This window comes from Nelusetta ayraudi, unplaced genomic scaffold (genome assembly GCF_046127955.1).
Source record: "Nelusetta ayraudi isolate G7.1 ecotype Tasmania unplaced genomic scaffold, CSIRO-AGI_Nayr_v1 ptg000160l, whole genome shotgun sequence".
NCBI classification, from domain to species: Eukaryota; Metazoa; Chordata; class Actinopteri; order Tetraodontiformes; family Monacanthidae; genus Nelusetta; species Nelusetta ayraudi.
In genome coordinates this window covers 166,070-187,404 of record NW_027466210.1, presented here as the reverse complement: position 1 = coordinate 187,404, position 21,335 = coordinate 166,070, and the positions used below count along the sequence as shown (strand labels likewise).

The following is a 21,335-nucleotide window of genomic DNA, read 5'->3' as shown; positions in this document are numbered from 1 at the left end:
TGTTTCTACATTCCATAGTGTGCTTGGTTTTGTTCTGTTTTATTATTGTTAGTCCGCTCCAGTGGAGACTGCAATGAAAAATGAATATTGAAAAACTGGTATAACATGGAACCTTTAATAAAAACATATCAAATATGGATTATCATAAATAAGTAGGAAGACAGAATTATTTTTCTTGTTAGCAAAAACATCTTACCAAATAACTTTAGATACAGCAGGAAACAGCATATTCAAAGTGCCACATAACACGATGGCACCTTTTTAAAATCCAGTTGTCAAATGTGACATAATACTGGCCAAATCTAAATAACTGTGCTTTTATCTAGTTGAGGTTTATTTTGATAATTATATTAATTTTATTTCAATGTATTAATCTCTTTAAAACAAGATAAACTGCAGCTTATAAGCAAAGAATCTTTTTTCTTTTTTGATCCTCATGGGGTGACATGTCAACCCTTCCCTTTCGGATGACATTCTAGAAATTCCCGCATGTACAGTAATTCACTCTACACAATATCTGGTAGTGTGACTTGTTTTACCCTGCGGCGTTTGATCAGAAAGGCTTCAATTGTCCAGCGCTGCTTGTGCTTTCTGAACAGCCTTGGCCAGCGTTGACTGGTCACAGAGCAGCTGCTGCAGAGCGGCTGAGTCCATCTCCAGCAGCATTCCTATACAAATATGCACAATGGTGATCGTAAGCACATTTACGATGTTCATGCAGTCATTCTCTTGTTTCGTACTTTTTTTCCACTCCCTAAGAATGACAATATTTTGTCTGAGATATTTTTAAGCAACCTCAGCTCAAACCAATAGTTAATAACTGGCAAAAATAGTAATACCAAAATAGTGTCATTGTTTATAAAGGAGCGGGACAACATTTCACCGCTAGGTGTCGTAGTTCTGCAAGAAAGCGACTCTCCGTGTTTCAAAATAAATAGTTTTAAAGAACCCTAGTATGCGTGGACAAAGTCACAAATGTATCACTGCACCTGTAATATCATTTGCTCGAAGTGGATCCAGTTTCTCCACCAGTGAGAAGAGCTTGTCTCCCAGCCGCTCCTTGTCATCAGCATCTGATGAGTCACTGGCATCGGTTTCCTCCACGGCCTGCCTGGAACAAAACAGCACAAAGAAGGATTTACCTGTGGTGTTGCAATAAATGTTTTCTTTTTCTGTTCAATTCATTTTCTTTTCATAGTTGCACTCAGAAAGCATCAATAAATCACATACTCCTGCAGTGTCTTCAGGGCGAAGTTCACCTTCTCTTCAAGGAGTTTGGGATTAGACAGAAGGTTCAAAACAGCCTCTTTATGTTGCTCCAACAGCATCCCTGTTCAAGAAAAGCCTTCTGTCATCAATCAGATCAGCTGACATGATGTCATTTCCTCACTGGCATCTCTAAACAACACTGATTCATTTAAGAGCTCCTACCTGTGATTTTCTGAGAGTGGCCAGTGTTGTACACGTCCACCAAGTCAAACAGCTGCTCCCCCAGAGAGTCCGAGGACGCAGACGCATCATCCTCATCCTTACATGGCTCTTTGCTGGAGACAGAGTGGAGGTGGCATGGCTTATGAACCTATGGCCAATGATTATGCATTTCACGGCTTATTGTTTTAGAAATCGTACACCAGCAAAAACCTGCTAAGGCTGATTAGACAATACAATTTCTGATGCATGCAATACTCATCGCCCAGGTTGTATATTTGCCTCAGAGAAACTGAAAAGACTAGCTTGTTAGTGATGCTGGGACAAACTCATCAGTCTTGATAACAGGTGGGTGTTGCAGAACCTGGACTCTTGTGCCACCTGCAGGGCCCCGAATGCTTTATCCACAGCTGCAGTGAGAACAGCTTCATCCTGCAGTATCCGGGTTATGACAGGAACGGGCAGCTCAAGCAACATACCTAAGACACAAGTGTTAGGACAAAAAACAAACAAAAAAAGAAACACACACTCTGAAACTTGAAAATTTAAAAATCCACAACAAAACCGAACTAAAACCATGAACATTTTTACATTCAATGTACATCCATAAAAGGTAGCATAGCAACCCTTTGGTTCTCAAGCTAACTTGCCTCATTGTACAGTGATGAGGCAAGTCTCCTCACCTGTGAGTTTCCCAGCGTCCTCCTTGTGTTTAGAGTAAATCGCAGTGTACAGCTGCTCCCCAAGTGTCTCCAAATCCTCTTCATGTTCATCCATTTTTGACTCACAATAACAAAATGCTTTCAGGTACTTTGCTGCAACATGCTAATTTTATTTTCTAAAACAAGTGACTGATTGCTGGCATACTAGTACACAACCCTCAATGAAATTTCGATATAAAGTAGAAAATATGTATCAAATAGATGTGGTATATCTAATTATTCAAAAGACGGTTTATAAATTGTGGTCGTACTATTGATTCCGTGCTCGTCCTCAACGTCACCAAATATTAAGAATAAAAAATAAACCCCGTTGAGAGTGATGTATCTGCTATTTGGAACCGTTTGACGGCAGTCTGTAAACACGAGTCGCATGCTAGTGACGCCATTGCTCGTCGCCACATACTTCAACGAGAACGTGTTACTCCGCGGCGCACCGTAAAGTAGGTCCCCTAACATCACACTCAAATTATTATAAATTCAATGGTTTTTGATGGTATATTCATCTTTTAAAAAATATTCCATATCAATTCCATGTATTTATGATTTGCTGACATGTAGATTTAAAGAGAAATGTTTGCCGGAACGTATTTGTATGGCGCAATGATATGTGACAAAAGACCCGTAAAGCGGTTTCCGCCTTCTCCAGTCCTTTTCCTCCGCTAAAAGGTAACGTGGTGGCCTCGCCTGCTAACTGCTAGGGGTAAAAGTGTTATATTTTGGTGTTCTTCGTTTCGATTGGAGTCTCATAAAGTGAAATTGTGTCCCCGTGGTGTTATTCTGCACACATTGTGTTCTTAAAAACGTCTGTTCGAAGTGTAGAAGCAGAGATATCTGAGCTCCCAGCTCAGCCTTTCGGCCTGGCCGTGCCGCGTCGGTCCCATGTAGTGAGCAGTGAAGCTAACGTTAGCACAGTGTGCTTCACGCCGTACGATTGTTGCGTTTGAAATACTTAAGTACCATCTGGTATCAAACCTCAGTACCGTGGCGGAAATGTTACTTTAGTGTTGGCCACGGTCGTTAGCAAGGAAGATCCACGTAGACTGCTTTGGCTAAACCTATATGCTAAGGAATTAAATTACGCCTGTCACTCAAATGACGCCTGTCTAAGTTATTGAATTGTCGGGTTTTTTTCCCTCACACGTGTCCTTCCTTTGCAGGTTCATCATGTCGTCCCATTTGCAGTGGATGGTCATCAGGAACTGCTCCAGCTTCCTCCTCAAGAGGAACGGACAGACATACAGCACCGTAAGTAACTGTTTACCAGGCCGAACGACGTTCGAATTTGGTTAAACATGAAATGCTGGTTACATTGTGACATCTCACCCTACTAAATATCACTGGAATGATATTTTGTCGGACTGGGCAGAGACAGAATTCACTATTTGATACCGTTTAGTTGATTGCATTAGCGTTGACCCCTGAGCTTTTACCATGCTAGAATAATTTATGAATTAAAGTTTTTACGACTGTGACTCCCCGACTGTGTTCGTTTCATTTTAATCCACTCGTCTTACAGGAACCCAACAACCTGAAGGCAAGGAACTCTTTCCGCTTCAATGGTTTGGTGCACAAGAAGACCGTCGGTGTGCAGCCGGCAGCCGATGGCAAGGGAGTCGTGGTCGTGCTGAAGAAGCGCAGAGGTAGTCTATCATTTGTTGGCATTATTATTATTTTTTTTTTTTTTTAAAGTTCCTCAGTGGCGTGTTGACATCAAGAGCCGAGTCGCTGAAACCTTTTTAACGTTGCACAGGTCAGAACAAACCCGTCTCCTCTTATGAGAAGATCACCATCAACAAGAACTCTCGTGCCACCCTCAACAGCGTGAGACACATTATCAGGAAGAACAAGTACAGGAAGGACCTGCGCATGGTGAGCTCAGCTTCAGATTTTAAATTTTTTTTTACAACATTAAGATCTAAGAAAAATTGTCTGTTGTTTCAAGTGAATTGATTTTTTATATGTAGCTGTATTTCACCGTTGTCTGTATTTGTGTTCCCAGGCTGCCCTGCGTCGTGCCAGCGCTATTCTGAAGAGCCAGAAGCCTGTTGTGGTCAAGAAGAAGCGCACCAGGGCTGCCAAGACAGCATAAACACATGATTAATCAATAAAATGTTCATGTTTGGAGAAAAAAAACCCTCAACTGTCTGTTTCATAATGTGTCTTATGTGTTTTTTGTGACTGCTGGAACTTACGGGCGATTGAACAACGTTGTTCAAGAGCAATTCCGTATTTGGTGGTAATAATTTAATCAGTTTTTGGGATATTGTGAAACTCGTGACTGCTTGGAGATTTTTTTTTCAGTAATGCTTTAGAACAATGGCCTGACGTCCATCCTTCACGTGACAGTTGACAACCAGTTTTTAAAAAGTTCTGAATCATATCTACAGTTTTCAATGGCTCACTTATATTCTACTTTGATCATTTATTATTCAATTTTAACTTAAAGTTTGAATGGTGTATAAACATTTGGAATATTTCAAGTGGATCATACAGAAGCATGCGGCTGCTTTGGCGATTGTGGTCGCTGGTGTGGAAGCGATGGATGGATTTTAAAGCAGCCCTGCGGCGGCTTTCCACCCGTGGCCTTGGAAAGAGACCGTTGTCACCTCCCCTCTGCAGACAAAGCATCGAGCACCGCGCAGTCCTGCAGTGAAACAAACTTTTCTCTTTGAATGGGATTCACTTTCCCCTACGAGAGGCACCACCGTCCGAAGATGTGATTTTTGTCCCCGGAACCAAGGCCGCCATGAGGGGACCGAAGCCGCTGCTATTCTTGGCGCCCCTCGTCCTGCTGGTCCTGCCGACGTTGAACTTTGAGCTTCAGGATACCATCCATGCTCTGATCGAGGAAAACATCCACCTTCACGACCAGCTGGAGAACCTGACCAATGCCCTGAAGGAGCTCAAACGGATGCTGTGGCACCACGCAAATGGTACTCGGTTATGTAGTATGCAGCCAATTAAATAATCAATGCAACAGCTATGATTGTACATGGATGTCATAATGTTCTAAGAATTATTTAGATATATTCATTGAGCTCCTTAAGAGTTGTTAAACAGATATTTAAATTTGGACTATACAAAACATTTGTATATTTGGACACTTCTCTTTAAATGTCAACCAATTTCCTAACTCTCAAGTCGTAGGGTTGCACAGCTTTTATTGGTGCAGTTAGAGCATATGTTGTTGAACTCACAAATACTAATCACAAGCTAAAAGTGTATGATAATAAGAAACAAGCTCTAGAAATTTGTTGTGTGAGGCAAAGCAAAGTTTTTCACTAGAACTAATTTCCTGTTTGTGTTACTATCACTTAACTATGCTTTTCTGGTATGTATTTATTTGAATGCACATGTGCAACAACCTTCACTGTTTGAATAAGCTTTTCGGTGTGTTCTGACAGAACCGGACCACCACGAGCACCACGAGCATCACGAGCATCACGACGAGAGCGTGCAGCATCTGTGGGACGAGTGGTCGGCACACGGTGTGTATCACTCTTCGGACACGTTGGCTCATTAACAAAACCCAGAGGCTCCTAATGGAAAGAGTGCATTAAGGGTGCGGAGGCCATTTGTTAATTTGCATCGACCCTCCTGGAGGTCACGTCCCTCGTGGACCACAATGAACACAGGAGGGGATTTTAGTTTGGCTTTGAAAAAATATAGATTTAGAAAGTTTTGAAAAAAGACTGAGCCGTTATGACCTGATTTTTCTCTTCTGGCAGGAATCAGTGCGGAGACCCATCTGCTCCTGGAGCAAACTTTTTGTGAACACAACTCTGCAACATCCCTCCACCAGGGAACTGCTGTCCCACTGCTATTGCTGCTGCTGCTGCCCGTCCTCATCCTGCTGCTGATGCGCCGTCTGTAGGATACGAGGGCGCTGATGCACTTCACACATCTTTCACTGCCGTGGATATAGCCTTTTTTTTTTTTTTTTTTTTAGTCCTGCATTAGCTAAAGGCTCACTTGCACCAGTGCAAATATAACAAACCACTGCATTGTAATTTTCTTTTCTTCTTTTCCGGCTCCTGTTCAGTCCGACTGCTGGCCAGGATCGAGTAAGTTGACCCAAGCTGTGCTGCAGCGAATTACCTTCAGGGAGAGCACTGAACCGGAAACAGGCTTGTCGATGCTGCCGGATCAGCGGCGCAGAGGAGGCCGTGTCGCTGTAGGTTAAAGCTGTAGTTTAAAGCTTTCATTGCTTTTACTGTGGCCATGAGGACAAGTCTTTTTTTTTTTTTCTTAGTCACCCAAAGCAATGTCTTCAGTAACTAACCATATTTATTTTTTGATGCATAAAGGCCAACTTGAGCTTGACTTCACAGCAGGCAAGTTGTCTCAAGCACAGCTGCAGCTGGTTCATAATTAAGAGTAAACATCCACAACACCTGTGTTTGAAAAGCAAGAACCTCTGCTGTGGCCACAGTTGTCTGTGACAGTTTGTGCATCTGATAAATGGATAGAATTTAGGATGAGTGGACACGGAGTGGCAATTTAAAGGCTCAGTATGTAGTTTTTATTGGCTTTCAAAGGGATGTAGAAGCCGCAATGAGAATTCCGAAAATGAAGTCTTTAGATATCAGTTTGTTGGAAACAAATTTGTTTTTCTGCTTCAAAGTAGAGCATTTTCTGCCTCAAACAAAATGTCCCACAGTGCTGATGAGCAATTTGCAATTTCACCGGGATCCCAAGAACTCCCCAGAAGAAGGAATTTATAAGAACTGGCATTGAAAATAAGTGTGGCGTGAGCCCACTGCGTGGATTAGCAACACAAGCAGTGACATGTTTGAGCAATAAAAAGCTGAATGAAAAACACCTTTGTCTGAGGAATTTGAATGTTTAGTTGTTTTTTTTCTTCCCGAAAGCAAATTGGCAACTAGCAGATAAAACACTGTACATTATGAAATATACAAGCATTTATTTATTTGCAAAATTCTTTACCATTAGATGAGACGAGATCTCTAAACGCTAAACTAAATGGACTCTAATTCATTGCGTCACGCTCGTCTTGGTTGACAGACAAGCCAAACGACAAGAGACGCGTTCGGTCCAAACGTGTTTATTTTATCCCACTATTTTAAAATGGTACCACACACATACAAAAAAAATATATAAAATCAACTCCAGAGCCTGTATGAACTCTGGAGTCAATCAGAACGAGTGAAACAAAAACATCAAAATATCTTTTACAACACTGAATAAATAGATAACAACCATAGTTGCAACAAAACATTAAAACTAACACCTGCACCGTCCTGCACTGAGAAATATAACTTATGCTGATCAAGGAATGATTTGACAAAACCCCCTCGTACTATGTGTGAACCTCGCATTTGGCTTCAAGCTCGTCGTACGTTGCGCCGTGACTAAAGCTTAGGCTCCTCCCCCGGTCCACCGTCGCTACAAAAAAGGTCCTCTTACACGTCCATGCAGACTGTACATGTGTTGTTGTTGCTTTTTTTTTTTACAAGCTTCGGATGCGCGGTTACGGCTCCTAGTCGATGTCCAGGTCGGAGTCGTCGCTCAGCACCGTCTGTATGATGGTTCCGTTGCGGACCACCTGCTTGCCGAGGTGGGGGATCTTGTCGGTGAGCAGGCCGTGCTCCTGCAGCAGCACCTCCACGTCCACGGCGAAGAAGTCGTCGCCGAGCTGGTCGGTCAGCCGCACAAAGTTGCCCACCATGTCCCCGCCCTGGTAGACGAGCAGCGCGGGCAGGGCGCTGTCCCGGAACAGCTCGCTGGTGCTGATGCACGAGCTGCGCACGCTGCAGAACTTGATGCGCGTGTACTCCTGCGCGAGGCACAGCAGGCTGCCCCTCATGGCCTCGCAGCCCGGCACGTCCGGCTCGTAGATGTGGATGATCACGATCGTGTGCCGGTCCTCCTTGTCCAGCGCGTCCAGGAAGTCCTGGCCGTCGTTGAGCTCGAAGACCTGCGCGAAGCGTTTGACGGTGTAGTGGTGGCGCTTCATCTCCTCCATGCGCTGCATGCGGTACTGCTGCAGGAAGGCTTCGTCGTCGTCGTCGTCCTCGTCCTCGTCTTGGATGGCCAGCTGGACAGAGGAGAAACGTTGGACGTTTCGGTCATGTTCGCATGTATACATGGGCTTTTCTTTATTTCTGTCCACATGCAAAAATATTTTTTTTAGTACACTGAACATTTAAAAAAAAAAAGAAAAGAAAATTCTATCACTATTATTACTACTGTTGAGCTGAATTTCAGAATCTCAGGAATACTACACTTCCCAGAGTGCAGCAGCAAGGAGGTGCTTGACGCCTGATCATCACTGATTTAGAGCACCTGGGAAGGACTGGGTCCTGATTGTTGTTTTGTTTGTTTTTTCAAATGAGGAATGAGGTTGAATTAACATATTTCATTTTTAGTTTAGATTAAGTAAAAATATAGAATATATTAGGATATATATTCTGTTAAATGTTAACTAAACTGTTGATTATTCTTTACTCATTTAAAAAGCTTAAAATGTGGACACTTTCTAAAAATGTGATTATTCTTTATTTAATTTAAAAGGCTTAATGAATTGATTAAAGTAAAATGTTTAATGTGCCAACTTTGGTTTTGTGTTTGAGGAGTTAACTTTTTTTTCTGTCTTTAAAGGTTCACAACCTGTTGTGGAAGACCAACCAACCAACTAAAAGAAAATAAAAGTTTGGAAACCTAAATTGAGTTGTCTTTGGAGGGAAATAGAAGTGGACTTGACAACGATTAAACTACGATTGGCTTGTTTTCTTTGATTGAAAGGATCTTTTGCGCCTGACGTGTGTTTGCAGGCGCACCTTGTCTTTGATTTTTTCCTGAAGCTGCTTCTTCTTCTCCTCGTCCTTCTCCAGGTCGAGGTCCGAGCGGCAGGTCATGGAGAGCTTCTTGATCAACCGCTCCATCTCCCTCTTCTGCTCCTGCTTCTGCTCCACCTTCATCTGCTTGTACTTCCTGAAGTCGTTAATGACGCCTTTCGGTCCTGCGAAAGATAAACCGGCATTGTTTGTTGTGTTGTGACTTGGAATATTTCTGCAGTCCCTTGAATTTAACCGACACATGCCACCGCGCATCTCCGTCTTTCACACCAAGGTGTGGGTGTGTGTGTGTGTGTGTGTGTGTGTGTGTTCTATCATCACCTGTGTTGACAGCGCTTCCATCTGTGCTCTGGTAAATCTCAGGCTCGCTGGCGGTAGCGTCCCGGATGGTCTTGCTTTCTCCTTCCCCGTCCTCATTGTCGCTGCCCTCGTCCTCGCTGCTGCTGCAGTAGTACTGCAGCTTCTCCCCGAGGATCTTGTCATCCAGAGTCGTCATGGCAACCGTTTGCCTGTTAGAAGTAGGCGATGCAACTTAGTAAGACAACTTTGTGGAGGTGCTATTCTAATGCATCGTAATGTTAGCATAGTCTTTGTAGAACAACAAAAACAAAATAAAAACACTGCAGTCAAATCCGGTTGGATTTTGGTCCAATAATATGCACAGTTGTGCGCTGACAGATCACAACAAACACAATACATCCGCTTCATCTTGAAGACTGAGGCACCTTATAGAGTCACTGGAGCGTGCTGATGGACGCTGACAGCCTTCTAAGCCCATTGGGGGGAAAACAACGACAGAAAATAGGACATCTACACTAAACCTAGCTTAAGGGAGGGCGTCAATATGAACCAAATTTCCTTTAATGAAGCACTGAGCCGTGACTAAGCTTCACTTGTTGGCCCAGATGGGGTGACAACCAGGGCGACATCCATCATAACGCTTCGGATTAGGAGGTAAAAGTAATGGCGACTGCAACATGGACAGCCAACCCCACTCCAGTCCGCTACACACGACAATAACATTTTGATGTGCAGAAGTTCCCCCCCAAAAAACGAAGATTTAGCGGTCAGTTTTGCCTCGAGACAAGTCAGTGACAGTCAGCATGGTTTGCAAGCTTGTACCGTGTATTCTTATCAACTACTCGGCCCAGGGTCGACAGAAAAGAGGATAACTGCTATCCAATTAGCCTGGTGACTGAGCAGGACCCGAGCAACAACACAGCGAGCAGTAGGGGGGGGGAATATGTTACATGAGCTTAATCCACCACTAGCAAAAAAGAGTCCATCACTGACTGACCATTAGAGTCTACACAGCAACTACACACACTCACGATTCTAGTCTCACTTTGACTCGTAGCCGAATAATATTGGTAAAATATGTCGCTAGCTTAACTGTCCTTTCCTGAGTGACAAGCAGAGCGACATTCATTAAACTATCTCAATTTAGTCGGATGGAGAGGTAAAAAACAATGGTTTAATAAGTGTGCAGCTAGCCGTGTATTGATTGCGAAACAAAACACGAACAATCCACTATATTTGACATTCAAATATAAGAGACAGGGAACAGGAAGTGTAAAGGTTTAGACCACGGAAGAACGGAGTCGAGGGTGTTCAGTCTGTTTGACAGCTTGAGAAGTTCACGATAATGGTCGAACGTGTTAACGAATCTTTTGGCATGCATTCTAATAAACCATAGGGTCTAAATATGAGAGAAAAATAGTCTAATGACTATCCAGTTTGCCGTTTTATTAAGCACGACCAGGGCCAAAGCAGTGATGCTAACAATAGCTACATTAGCTATCGCCTCCACAACTAGCTTACGTTGACAATCAAGGAGAGACGGGCGTTAACAGAGCAAATATTGCGTTTGAGTTTCAACAGCTTACATACGCCGACTTAAAAAAAAAGAAAAAGAAAAAAGGAAGAGGCAACGGATGTACCATTTCGATCTTACCTGGATTTATGGCCAACTAACAGTGGTAATGTACAGATGCTGCTTCCACTGCTCCTGGTTAAACTGGAACAAACCACCCAGCCCAGTGATGCCTTCGTTGCCGTCGTAAATATGCGATCTAAATAGCTATCTAGACATCTTTCGTTTATGACTCTCAAGTTATACTACGAACTCGACCCAATTTTTCCTACACAGAAGTTATTTGTTATTTGAGTTTTCATTTTTGTCTCTCGGATTGCGAACACGAATTTTAAAGGTTTAGAGAACAGCTTTGGACGAAATTGTTGGCGATTAATGCATACTTTTCAAGAGCACTTGAAGGCAGCACGATACCACGGGCTTATCCCTCTGACGTAAAAAGCAATGAATTATTTAGATGGATGAAGATGTGCCTTGTCCTATTTAAGGTATCTTTGTTATTGCAGTTAAATAAATAAATAAATAAAAATCTAAATAAAATCTAAATTCTGCACTGTCGTTCCATAGAGGAATAAAAAAAACTGAAAAATGGTGGTGTAAAATGTACTTAAAACACAGTACAAGACAACATTATCCTTAATAAAGGAGATGGCAAATCAAAATAAATATTCGTTTGGATGGTTGTATTTGTCTGACGTCAAGTTTCTAGATTTCAAGAAGAATGTCATCCTCCACCACTAGATGGGGGTGTTGTTAAAGATTCTGACGCTAGCGAATCTGACTCATGAATTTCCTTCCTTGTTATTACTTCATTTCCTCCTTTGAAAACGACATTTGTAAATGATTTGATTTGGGAGAGTATTGTTAGTATTGCTAACTGCTCTTTGGTCACAATTTATTAAATAAAAATAAAGTAAATATTTACTTTTCTGTAGCTCCTAATAAAAATCTGAGCCTGAGAAATGAATGAGCACACAGCACTGTGAACACAAAGAATTTAATCACGACCAACTGAAATGATTCATCATGAATTTTGAATTCTAATATCTACGAGAAATTGATGATGTCATTTGGAAAACGATCTGGTGACAACATTGTTGATCATTCACATACTGGTGAATAAAAACCGCTTGGCACGCTGCATTAAAAGAATCAAATTTCCTATTTGTTCATTCGACCGTGAGACAAACTGGGCAGATAAAAATAAATGATTTTCCTTCCAAGTCTGAGGGTGTAATTTTCCGGCAGTACTTAGACAGACTTAACTGGATGGATGTCATCTACACAAACATTTAAAACACTCAAACGCGTAACAACAGCCCCAGTTTCTATCTTCATTTTGGGATGTTAAACACTGGCGCCTGCTGAGGGTCATAGCTCGTCCGTCCTTGCTTTGCTGCCGTCGCGTCGGTGTGACTTCTCCCCGTGCGGAATTCGAAAGGCCACGTAAGGGCACGTCTTAACATTTAAACAGACGAGTTTCTTGAGAGTGGCCGAGTTCACCATGTCAAACCCGACTTGGCCTCCGAATGTGCTGGGCTTCCAGTACTCGGGGGAACAAATGGGGTTTCCTAAGAGGCCCTTCAGTGAAAATGGGGCTCCCATCTCGACGATGCTCTCTCCAAATATGGCACCCGGTCTCGCTCTCTCCAGCATGAGGCCGGGGTAAAATTCAACAGCGTCGATGTCACCGTAGAACTCTTCCAGTTCCCGGGCGATTTCTTCGTTGTCTGCAAAATGGTGACCGCAATTAAAGTACAGTTTAGCGAATATATATAAATCTAACAATGTGCATTATTTATCACACGTTTTGCTGTGACCGGAGACTTCTTTTAACAAACGGGAGACGTTGTAAAACCATAAAGGAAAGAAGAGCCTAAATGGAACGGTGCCTTTTAAGGCAAGCATGTCTGTTCGGGTTCTCGTCATGGACGTGTTAAAAGTGGATATCACTGGTGTTCGAAGGCTGTCGTCTCACCGGTGAATTCCCTGAACGAGGCGTAGGGCTTGAGGTTGAAGCGCTTCCTGTACTCATTGTAGGGCTGCACACGGAGCTCACGTCCCTCCTTTATGGTCCTCACAGCGACGTTGGTCACCTGCGCGGGTATGTTGTGGCCGCCGTTGATCTGCGGGAGGGGGGGGGGGGGGATTACAGTGTCCTGGAGACAGTTCTGAAGTTGTTCCCTCATATTCTAATTTCCGCCAGCGCTGGACACCCATTGTGGATGAGATCTGATTTGCGTGTATTGCTGTAAATGAATGTATATGAGTGAAAATAGTTCTCTGTGTTGAAATCCCTGTTCTTGCTGCCTGCTGAGTCATATTTCTCAATCACAGCTAAGCAGTCAAGCACATAGTATGTACATAGTAGATGCTGGTCAGCCAGTTCTGTGAACATTGTCTATATTCTTCTTAATATATATTTTTTAAAATTTTTTAAATCTTATAATTTACTATTTCATTCCCATATTTTGATCTATTGTTCCTGCAGCTGTAAGGTGCAACTTTCCCATGGGAGTTTAAGGTCTATTCTATTCTATTGTATTCTGTTCTAAACTAATATGTGTGGACTGGCTACTGAAAGTTAGCAGACTGGTTTTGAAGCGTCCCTGCTTGCGAAAGGATTTTCTTGGGTTCTGGCCAACGTCAATGCTTCACACGGATCAAATCTCATCCTTGCAATCTCAGCCACGACTAAAGAAAGAAAGAACCTTATCGCCCCGACTGGGCACCTTTTCAGAATGCCAGGGCTTAACAGGGCAGGTACGATTAGGTCACCAGGTCAAATATCCTTTCCAGGTACATCAGACATGAGACATAACTACTTCACCAAATGTTAGTTTCGGACGACATGATTGTCTTTGGTTTGCTACCTGGCCAGCGACCTGCCTGGAGAAGGAGGCCACAATCTTCTCGATGCCGTAGTGCGTGAGGACGGAGGTGTTGTAGAGGAACTGCTTGTACGACAGCTCGTCTCCGTCGATGACGAAGCTGTCGGGCATGAGCGGGTGCCAGTGGTAGAGGTGGCTGAACTCCAGAGCGATGCGGTTCCCGTACTGGAAGTGGGAATTGAAGAGCAGGGTGGGGTCGAACTTCAGCTGCAGCATGTAGCCGCTGAGGTGCTGCACGTACTCCTCGATCACTATTTTGATGGTCTCACCTGAGAGAGAGAAAGAGAGATAGAGAGATAGACAGATAGGTAGATAGAGAGAGAGAGAGACGAGCAGAATAGCACATTTTCAAACTTTAAGACAACAGTGGCACCTGCAGAAATTGGCCAGTAGGGGGCCAATGAACTAGAAAGCCTTAACGTTAAACAGAATTTCATGCATTTGATTCGATTATCGATTAATTGTCGATTGAGAATTTAATCGATTAAAGTAAATTAGTCGCAATTAATTGAACATTTCTTACACAGGTAGTTAATATCATTATAACAGTGTCCATCAATCGATCAATAAGGTCAATCAACTAACAATTAATGAAATAATCGATCATTTGCATCACTATTGTACTGTATATAGTATATATATAAGTCTACTCAAAATTTAGAACTCCACACTGGCTGAAATTATTCATTTTTCATTTCAGGCTGTTGCTGCTGAATGTTGAGGTTAGGGAAAGCCAACAGTGTCAGAGTAAGTGCGTACCTGCACCTCGTAGCACCGTTGATCTTGACTGAATGAATCAGACCCAAGGCTTTAGTGTAAGCGCGCTGAGCTAAGACTTCAGATATGTAAACATGAAAGAGTTGCAATAACTGGATACCTTGCGAAGGCAGGCCTGTTTGTCTCTCCAGCAGAGAATTTAATAAACACTTTTAATGTCATATCTGTTTATGCAATGGTGCATCCAGCAGCCGTGTAACCTCCAAAACCGTCAGTGTTGCTTTTTGCCATGCTAACGCTTTGCTTTGGTATTTCTCACCTCCGTTTTCCCCAAAAATGCTAAAAACGCTTTTCTGCGATTGTTCATTTACAGGGGTGGTGCACTTTGTTTTAATATTGCAATACTTCCCTTTTTGACTGACTCATTGGCCGAAAAATTTCAGTGAATTTAATGTGAACAAGGTGTTCAAAATAAAACCTATCTGCGCGTGTGCACATCCAGCTCACTCTCACCGATGATGATGAGTCGCGCGGTCTGGAAGAGCTGCTCGTCGTCCCAGGTGGGATGCTCCGCCCTCAGGACGTCGCACACTCGGTTGTGCTCCCGCAGCCACAGCGTGGCGTACATTCCCAAACCGGGAAGGAGTCCGAACACCTCGTGGCCGATGGCGATCTTGTCCTGAGGGGGGATCCAGGGTGGGTAGTTCATCCTGATGGGAACCTCGTCCACAGTGGGAGGGTACATCTCGCCGTTGACCAGCTGTTGAGAAGACAACAGTCGTGAGATTCGTCTCTGTGGTGAAAAAAACATCGATGAAACCTTCGATTCTTTACCTGATACTTGAGTTTTCCGTCTTTGAGAAGCCGCAGCTGGAGCTGGCGTTGCAGGTTGTCCCCGTATACGTGTCCTGCATCCACCTGCGCGTCACGAGAGCAAAAGTCAGGAGAAATATATGGCTTGGGATCCAATTTACATCATGCCCACTAGTGCGTGTTCATTCGTTTTCATGCTGACTCAGATTTTGATTGAAACAGTCAGTAGAAAGTTCAAAGTAACAGAAGTCCAAAATGTTTAATTCAATTAATCAGTTCATAAAATCAAAAGTATTAATGTTATTTCAAAAGCATATTCATTACTGTTCAAAAATCAAAGCCTTTATTTTGCAAACAAAGCTTAGTTCAAATCCATTCACTCTTTATTTAGAACTTTTGTCGTTAGTTAATTAATTTATTTGTGTTGCGCAGTTAATTAAAGCAATTTTTAAGTGCATGGCCATTGTTTTTTCAACAAACTAGCCCTTTAAAATGGCACACAATAACAGTATTACCATTTTATAACAGTGTAATTACATAACCGTGTGGCTACAAGCTGCAAACAGACTGACCCCATGACTGAGAGCCTTAGTGAAGCCCAGGCCCATGCGGTTGAAGGTCTTAAAGAACTGGTGGGTGAAGTGCTGCGCGAAAAAGGCGAACATGAGGTTGGAGCCCTGTGGGTCGGGCCTGAACGTCCTTCTCTTCAGCAGCCGCTCCACCAGCAGCTCAGGGTCGGGCAGCCCAGCTTTGCCTGAGTGAGAGAAAAAAAAAGACAAAATCATACAAGTCAAAGGTGTCTCGGATACATCCAGCTGCTAGTCACGATACTGTAGCGGTGCGTCTGTCAAAACAGCCCTGGTAGAGTTAATGCATCACGCCGCACTGGCGAAGCGTCCAAGGTCAACAAACCTCTGACAAGTTGCTGCGCAGGAAACCCGAGCCTTAGCTGAAAGAACATAAAGGGCTGCGAGATGAAACTCGAACGTATTATTATGTTTTATCTTGTTCAAATATTATTTTTGGACTCCAGTGGAGCTGCTTTGTACAAATGACAACACCAATATCTTTCTAGATCTCTGGGAAACAGCATATTTAGCCCGCTGTTTAAAGCTTCCAGCTCAGTTTTAGCTTCCAGCAGCAAGTAAAAGATGCAGAGGATGGTCTTCTCTTATTCCTGGGAATAACTCACTGAGAAGACGGAGGCACATCATCAATATTATTATCAGAAAGAATATTGAATATAAAAATATTATATATATATCATAAAATTGATATAAAGCCTCCTAACCTTTGACCCCCAGAGGAGTGGGACAGTCCTCTGGCACTGGGGGCAGCAGCCGCGTGTAGTAGCTGAGATTATAGTAGGATTCCCAGTTGAGGTAGCCATATTTTGAGTTGTAGGTCGGCGGGCTGGGAATCAGGTTGGACCTCACTGTCAAGCAAAAAAAGACATATTAAAAAGAAAATAGCCGATTAGAGACAGTAAATACGTGACAGTGGATTTGAAGTTGAACTTGACAAACCTGTGAGAACCAGCCGCATGAGAACATCTCGTAGGAAGGTGTTGTTGACGATGTCCCACAGCCAGTGGAAGTGGGTGAGAATGTAATGCACAACATTTGGTTTGGGCTTCAAGAAGTGACGCACCCTGGTCCAGAACTCAGCTGCGGGGAAAACAAGACGAAACTTTAAATGATCGTCAAGACGGGAAAATTCAATTCTATCTCTATTTGGCCCTAAGCTTTCAGGGAAGTTCCGATAGTTCCGATCTCAACCTACAAAGCCTCATTCATTATCTTGCCGGCCTTCAATAGAGGCCGGCAGATTTTTATTGCTGTAAAATTTCAATGTATTCCATCACCCCTCCACAAAAGGTGGGAGGATTGAGAGTATCGAGTGATTACTCAGAAAAGAAATCCAAAGAAGGCCAAGAAGAGAGAGTTCAGGCTGGATGCTACTCTATTCCTCCCCTTTGATTATTCTCTCTGGACCGGCTACACAATGACTAATTGTTTTGCCGCCTGATGAGAGTGATGTAACTGCATAACTGTCAGCCAAACACATCACATTTGATTAGGCACCACAGTGACAGAGGGTCGCCGGTGGCTGTGAAGCTGACTTGGCAGAGTGAGCTGATGGCTCACTGAGGAGATTGAGGCAAGCGGTTTGAAGGCAGCCATTCTCCTCACGTCTCCACTTCTGTTTTTTTTTTTTCGCCCTGATATTTGAGTCTAGGCAAGAACCTCGGAATCTCTGTGTCTGGTGCTGCTCTATTTCCTAATCAAAACAAGTTTTGTTTTCTTGTTTTCCCTCAGACTACCATCCAAGCCTTCCCATCTTATGAACAAAAAGAATATTTCAAATTCCTCCAAAAGCAATAAATCCATGGAGGATATGAAGGACACACTGGGGGACTCACGGACAGTGCAGTTCTCTCCGTAGTAGCCGGTGCGCGTGCAGTCACACTCGTAGCTGCTCTCGCCATATCTCACGCACACTCCCCAGTGCTGGCAAGGCAGATAGCAGCAGGGGTTCACTGTGGAAAAGAGGAGCAAGACATCTGTGGGAAAGGCAGATCCGCCCAAGAGACGGCTGGGGAAAAACCTGACATTTGCAGTTGCAATTATCGCAGAAGACTTCCAGTTCTGGCCGGCTGGCTGACAACACGGTTGCATCACCTCACCTCCGGTCTGCACTATCTGGAAGTGCACGCCTTGTATCGAGAAGTGACGCCTGCGATTGAGCTCACGGTAGCGGTCACAGTCACTTCCACGTGATACAAAAATAGACAAATAAATCAAGATGTGCATCTACTACAGAGTGCTTTTGGAGGATGTTTCGCCCCTGTTTATGACAATATACTGATAGTTGACACCAATTGTAGACAAATCCACAGTTACGGATGACTTATATGTTGTAAAAAGAAAATGAAAAAGCACATAGTCAGTCTGTTTGGTTTCTATGTGATAGACTGTCTTTTTCAAAAATATACAAATTCCAGGTTGTATAAGAAGACAAGGATATGCTTGAAAAAGGTTAACTGAGGTAAACTGACTGCACGTGACATTTCCCTCCCTGAGACAGATGTGCAAGCGACGTCATACACTCGACGACGCCCTAACGACGACTGTGGCAAAAGTTGACGAAACTGCAAAAACTGCAGAGATTTATCTGGCTTACATTCTGTTTGTTAGCGATCCGTTAGTCATAGGGCGTCGCATTTTCTGGTGTTAACGCAGATGACCGCAGACCCCCCCCCCAAACCCCCAATAGAAACAGAATCAAACTGCTGAGATTTAATGTAAATCCTTTACTATTCAAACAGCAAGGAGTGGTGCAATGGTTTTTAGCTAGATAAGCCAGGCTTTGTTCTGAAGGCCGGTAAATAGGGGGCGGAAGACAAGAAACAGACCCGTTGGCGTAGAGTTTGTACACGCTGAGATCAGGTGAACAACTTTTAATCCCTTTTGCATGACGTCATGGACGACACATAAATAAATAATAATTGTCTGTACCAGGCTCTGCCTTAAGATTCACGCACGTGGCAAATGCGCATTCGAATGGATCAATCAATCTACAGTTACCCGCGAAGGGCACAAAAGGCATTGCTGGGAACAATTCACATTCCCCGACATGCAAAGGCATGCCTCCCCCCTTCCCTGCCAATACCACCCCCATCCTTCCGCTGCAGAGATCAGTCACACACACCAATCTAATCTGCATCTGTCTGTAAAGGAAAAACACAGAAACCCCGGTGGAGGTGGAAGAAGATGGCTAAACTTGCTTTTGTCTACACTACACCAAGGCAGGGTGTCTGGTTGCACCTATCCACGCAAGAGGACATGGGCAAGAACGAGAGCCAATGAATGGCCTGACGCAAGAGTGGTACCGTGAAAAAATAAATAAATAAATAAATTATTAAAAAATAATATTATTATTATTATTGGTTAAGTGTTTGTTAATATCTGTAAAGTGCACTTTAGTTCAAAGAAATGAAAAAAAAAAAACATCCACTAACATCTCTTACGCTACTGTTAGTAATGCATCTGCCAGCAGTTTCGAATACATTTGCATGAAACAGACTGCAAACGACAGAACAATTGGATGGATAAGTACTGAGATGTGAGCCTCACACCAGAAAATGTGGTATGTGGCAGTGCGGGCTCGACAGGAAAAGTAGTGTCTGGAACTGCATAACTTTAAAAAAATGGACTCTTTTTTTTTTTTTTTTTGTTACAACATCACACTTTCAGAATCATTGTTTGAGCCACGCATGGGTAGAGTTAGGACTACTAGACTAGTATAACATTTGATGTCTGTTTGAAAAAAAAAAATGGGACATTCAAAGACACTTCACGTAAAAATTGATCAACCCTCGCCGAAATTCCCGTGGACATCTCGAGTCATGCCCACTTTCACCAAAACGATAAACCCTGCTTTATGGATGCTGTTCAACGGTGAGCCTTTTCCTCTCCCTAGGTGCTCACTATAGTGAAAGGCTTAACATAGCATGTCTGAAATCAGTAATCAAATTCCTCCCAATTTCTTTTGACAAAGTAGAAGTGGGCATGACTTGAGATATCCAGGTGGAAATTTGGTGATGGTCGGTCACTGTTTTTGGACATTAGGCTACGTTAAGGTTTTTACGTTAAGCGTTTTAGGACGGCACCGCCAAAACAAACAAAAAAAAAAAGAAAAAAAAAAAGCCACACAATGAATCCCTTTCATGCTCACTCTTTCCAAGGAAAATAAGCCATCAACCACGAAATATGTTATGTTTTTTGGGAAGTGTTTCAGCCATGTTATTTTTACAGGAGCCTGCCGCAGCCTGTCTTTGTTTTGAGGGCCCCTGCAAAGGCTAAAGTGACAACTTGACACACGGGGGTGCGAGGAAGACCTGAGCAAGCTGCAGAAATAAAGAACCCCCCCCCACCACCACCACCACCACCACACACACACACACACACACACACACACACACACACACACACCCTCTCTCTATCTCTCTGCCCTGATGGACTTGCGTTTCTTGAACATTATCCTTCAATGAGTCAAGTTGGAAAAATGAAAGTCACATTGGAGAGGTGACATTTAAAAAAAATCACAGAGGGGAAACCAAAAATTTGCTTGTAGATAGATAGATAGATAGATAGATAGATAGATAGACACTCCGGTCCCGGTGCAGCCAAGTGTAAAAGACAACAGAATAAATAACTAATTATAAAAATAGAATGTGCAATAAATAAAAGAAAATGAGAATAAGATAACACAACACCGGCACAACAAATAACATCACAAAAATAAGGTAGTGTGCAAAGTTAAAGTGACAACGAGACCAGTGAAAGTGACGAGACATAAATATATAAAGACAGAAAGCCAACCCAATTATCAATGTCCAGGTGGAGCTTCTCACCCACCTGAGTCAGAGGCAGCCACGTCGTCACCCCGGCATGACGGCAGTCTCAGGAGCAGGAGAAAAGCCAAAAGTGACCCTAGGGCAGAGGCTTTGCACAAAGTTCGGAATCAAGCTGTGCGTCTGGGAAAGAGTTGCAAAGGGGGGGTGAAAAAGGCGGAAAGACTCCTCCGCGCGGAGAGTCTCGTGTACTCACATCTCATTACAGCAGCCGCGATTCAGGAAAACGTCATTCCAACTTTTAAGAGAAGACACGGAGGGGTAAAAAAAAAGCCTGACTCGGTGGAAGGTCCGAGGGCAGAGGACGGAGAGCGGCCGAGTGATCCGACAGGTTCTCCCGTCTGGCTGCAACAGCGCAGCTGCACGTTAGTATCCTGGGACGTCGACTACCGCCCCCTGCTGGTTGACTAGGACGACTACATGCATGCACGTTTGTCGGGAATGTTCACAGAAAATATATTTTAAAAAACATGTTTTCAAGAAAATGGAGACTCGTTTCCTAAAATGAATCAATGTTTTTGATGTCCAAAGTAATTTGACATTTCTTTTTGTTATGGACTGTAGAGTTGTTATGGACAAAATCCAGAGCAAGTCAATGTTTGGGACTGCAGAAACCTGGTGTTGCAATACAGCCAGACCCTTACAGATCGGCTTGCT

At 43.3% G+C, this 21,335-nt stretch overlaps 4 protein-coding genes across 5 annotated transcripts; 1 reads left to right on the top strand and 3 right to left on the bottom strand.

Moving 5' to 3' along the window:
- Positions 1-96: 96 nt before the first annotated feature.
- LOC142880153 (uncharacterized) lies at positions 97-2,547 on the bottom strand. Its single transcript, XM_076013857.1, has 6 exons — positions 2,112-2,547; positions 1,793-1,907; positions 1,432-1,544; positions 1,231-1,330; positions 990-1,111; positions 97-668 (listed from the first exon to the last, which is right to left on the bottom strand). Exons 1-6 carry the CDS (start codon positions 2,203-2,205, stop codon positions 565-567), a joined length of 648 nt encoding a protein of 215 aa, XP_075869972.1. The 5' UTR covers positions 2,206-2,547; the 3' UTR covers positions 97-564.
- A 239-nt stretch (positions 2,548-2,786) lies between these two features.
- On the top strand, positions 2,787-4,283 carry rpl28 (ribosomal protein L28). The gene is made up of 5 exons (XM_076013859.1): positions 2,787-2,816; positions 3,308-3,395; positions 3,667-3,790; positions 3,901-4,019; positions 4,150-4,283. Exons 2-5 carry the CDS (start codon positions 3,315-3,317, stop codon positions 4,237-4,239), a joined length of 414 nt encoding a protein of 137 aa, XP_075869974.1. The 5' UTR covers positions 2,787-2,816; positions 3,308-3,314; the 3' UTR covers positions 4,240-4,283.
- A 2,451-nt stretch (positions 4,284-6,734) lies between these two features.
- On the bottom strand, positions 6,735-11,066 carry pdcl (phosducin-like). Of its 2 annotated transcripts, none has more exons than XM_076013856.1 (4): positions 10,923-11,066; positions 9,290-9,477; positions 8,933-9,132; positions 6,735-8,184 (listed from the first exon to the last, which is right to left on the bottom strand). In XM_076013856.1, the coding sequence occupies exons 2-4, from the start codon at positions 9,462-9,464 to the stop codon at positions 7,651-7,653; spliced, it is 909 nt and encodes a 302-aa protein (XP_075869971.1). In that variant the 5' UTR covers positions 9,465-9,477; positions 10,923-11,066; the 3' UTR covers positions 6,735-7,650. The 2 variants fall into 2 exon arrangements, with proteins under 2 accessions (XP_075869971.1, XP_075869970.1); XM_076013855.1 differs by having other exon boundaries at positions 6,743-8,208; positions 8,951-9,132; positions 10,923-11,065.
- Positions 11,067-11,984: 918 nt separating this feature from the next.
- LOC142880151 (prostaglandin G/H synthase 1-like) lies at positions 11,985-21,035 on the bottom strand. Its single transcript, XM_076013854.1, has 11 exons — positions 20,875-21,035; positions 20,683-20,769; positions 17,685-17,801; positions 16,789-16,929; positions 16,554-16,697; positions 15,835-16,016; positions 15,284-15,367; positions 14,963-15,209; positions 13,715-14,001; positions 12,820-12,967; positions 11,985-12,571 (listed from the first exon to the last, which is right to left on the bottom strand). The coding sequence occupies exons 1-11, from the start codon at positions 20,879-20,881 to the stop codon at positions 12,213-12,215; spliced, it is 1,803 nt and encodes a 600-aa protein (XP_075869969.1). The 5' UTR covers positions 20,882-21,035; the 3' UTR covers positions 11,985-12,212.
- Between the last annotated feature and the right edge of the window lie 300 nt (positions 21,036-21,335).

Bases quoted from the DNA above. Each gene is read 5' to 3' on its own strand.
- rpl28 (XM_076013859.1), top strand. From the start codon at position 3,315: ATGTCGTCCCATTTGCAGTGGATGGTCATCAGGAACTGCTCCAGCTTC. The intron at 3,396-3,666 runs GTAAGTAACTGT...CTCGTCTTACAG, and splicing joins ACGGACAGACATACAGCACC to GAACCCAACAACCTGAAGGC. The intron at 4,020-4,149 runs GTGAGCTCAGCT...TTGTGTTCCCAG, and splicing joins ACAGGAAGGACCTGCGCATG to GCTGCCCTGCGTCGTGCCAG.
- LOC142880151 (XM_076013854.1), bottom strand. The intron at 16,017-16,553 runs GTTAGGAGGCTT...TCTCTCACTCAG, and splicing joins CACTCCTCTGGGGGTCAAAG to GCAAAGCTGGGCTGCCCGAC. The intron at 15,210-15,283 runs GTAAAGAATCGA...TCTTCTCAACAG, and splicing joins ACGGAAAACTCAAGTATCAG to CTGGTCAACGGCGAGATGTA.
- LOC142880153 (XM_076013857.1), bottom strand. From the start codon at position 2,205: ATGGATGAACATGAAGAGGATTTGGAGACACTTGGGGAGCAGCTGTAC. The intron at 1,545-1,792 runs GTTCTGCAACAC...CTCTGTCTCCAG, and splicing joins CAGGTGGCACAAGAGTCCAG to CAAAGAGCCATGTAAGGATG. The intron at 1,331-1,431 runs GTAGGAGCTCTT...TTTCTTGAACAG, and splicing joins CCACTCTCAGAAAATCACAG to GGATGCTGTTGGAGCAACAT.
- pdcl (XM_076013855.1), bottom strand. From the start codon at position 9,464: ATGACGACTCTGGATGACAAGATCCTCGGGGAGAAGCTGCAGTACTAC. The intron at 9,133-9,289 runs GTGATGATAGAA...TATCTTTCGCAG, and splicing joins TGGAAGCGCTGTCAACACAG to GACCGAAAGGCGTCATTAAC. The intron at 8,209-8,950 runs GTGCGCCTGCAA...TCCTCTGTCCAG, and splicing joins AGGAAAAAATCAAAGACAAG to CTGGCCATCCAAGACGAGGA.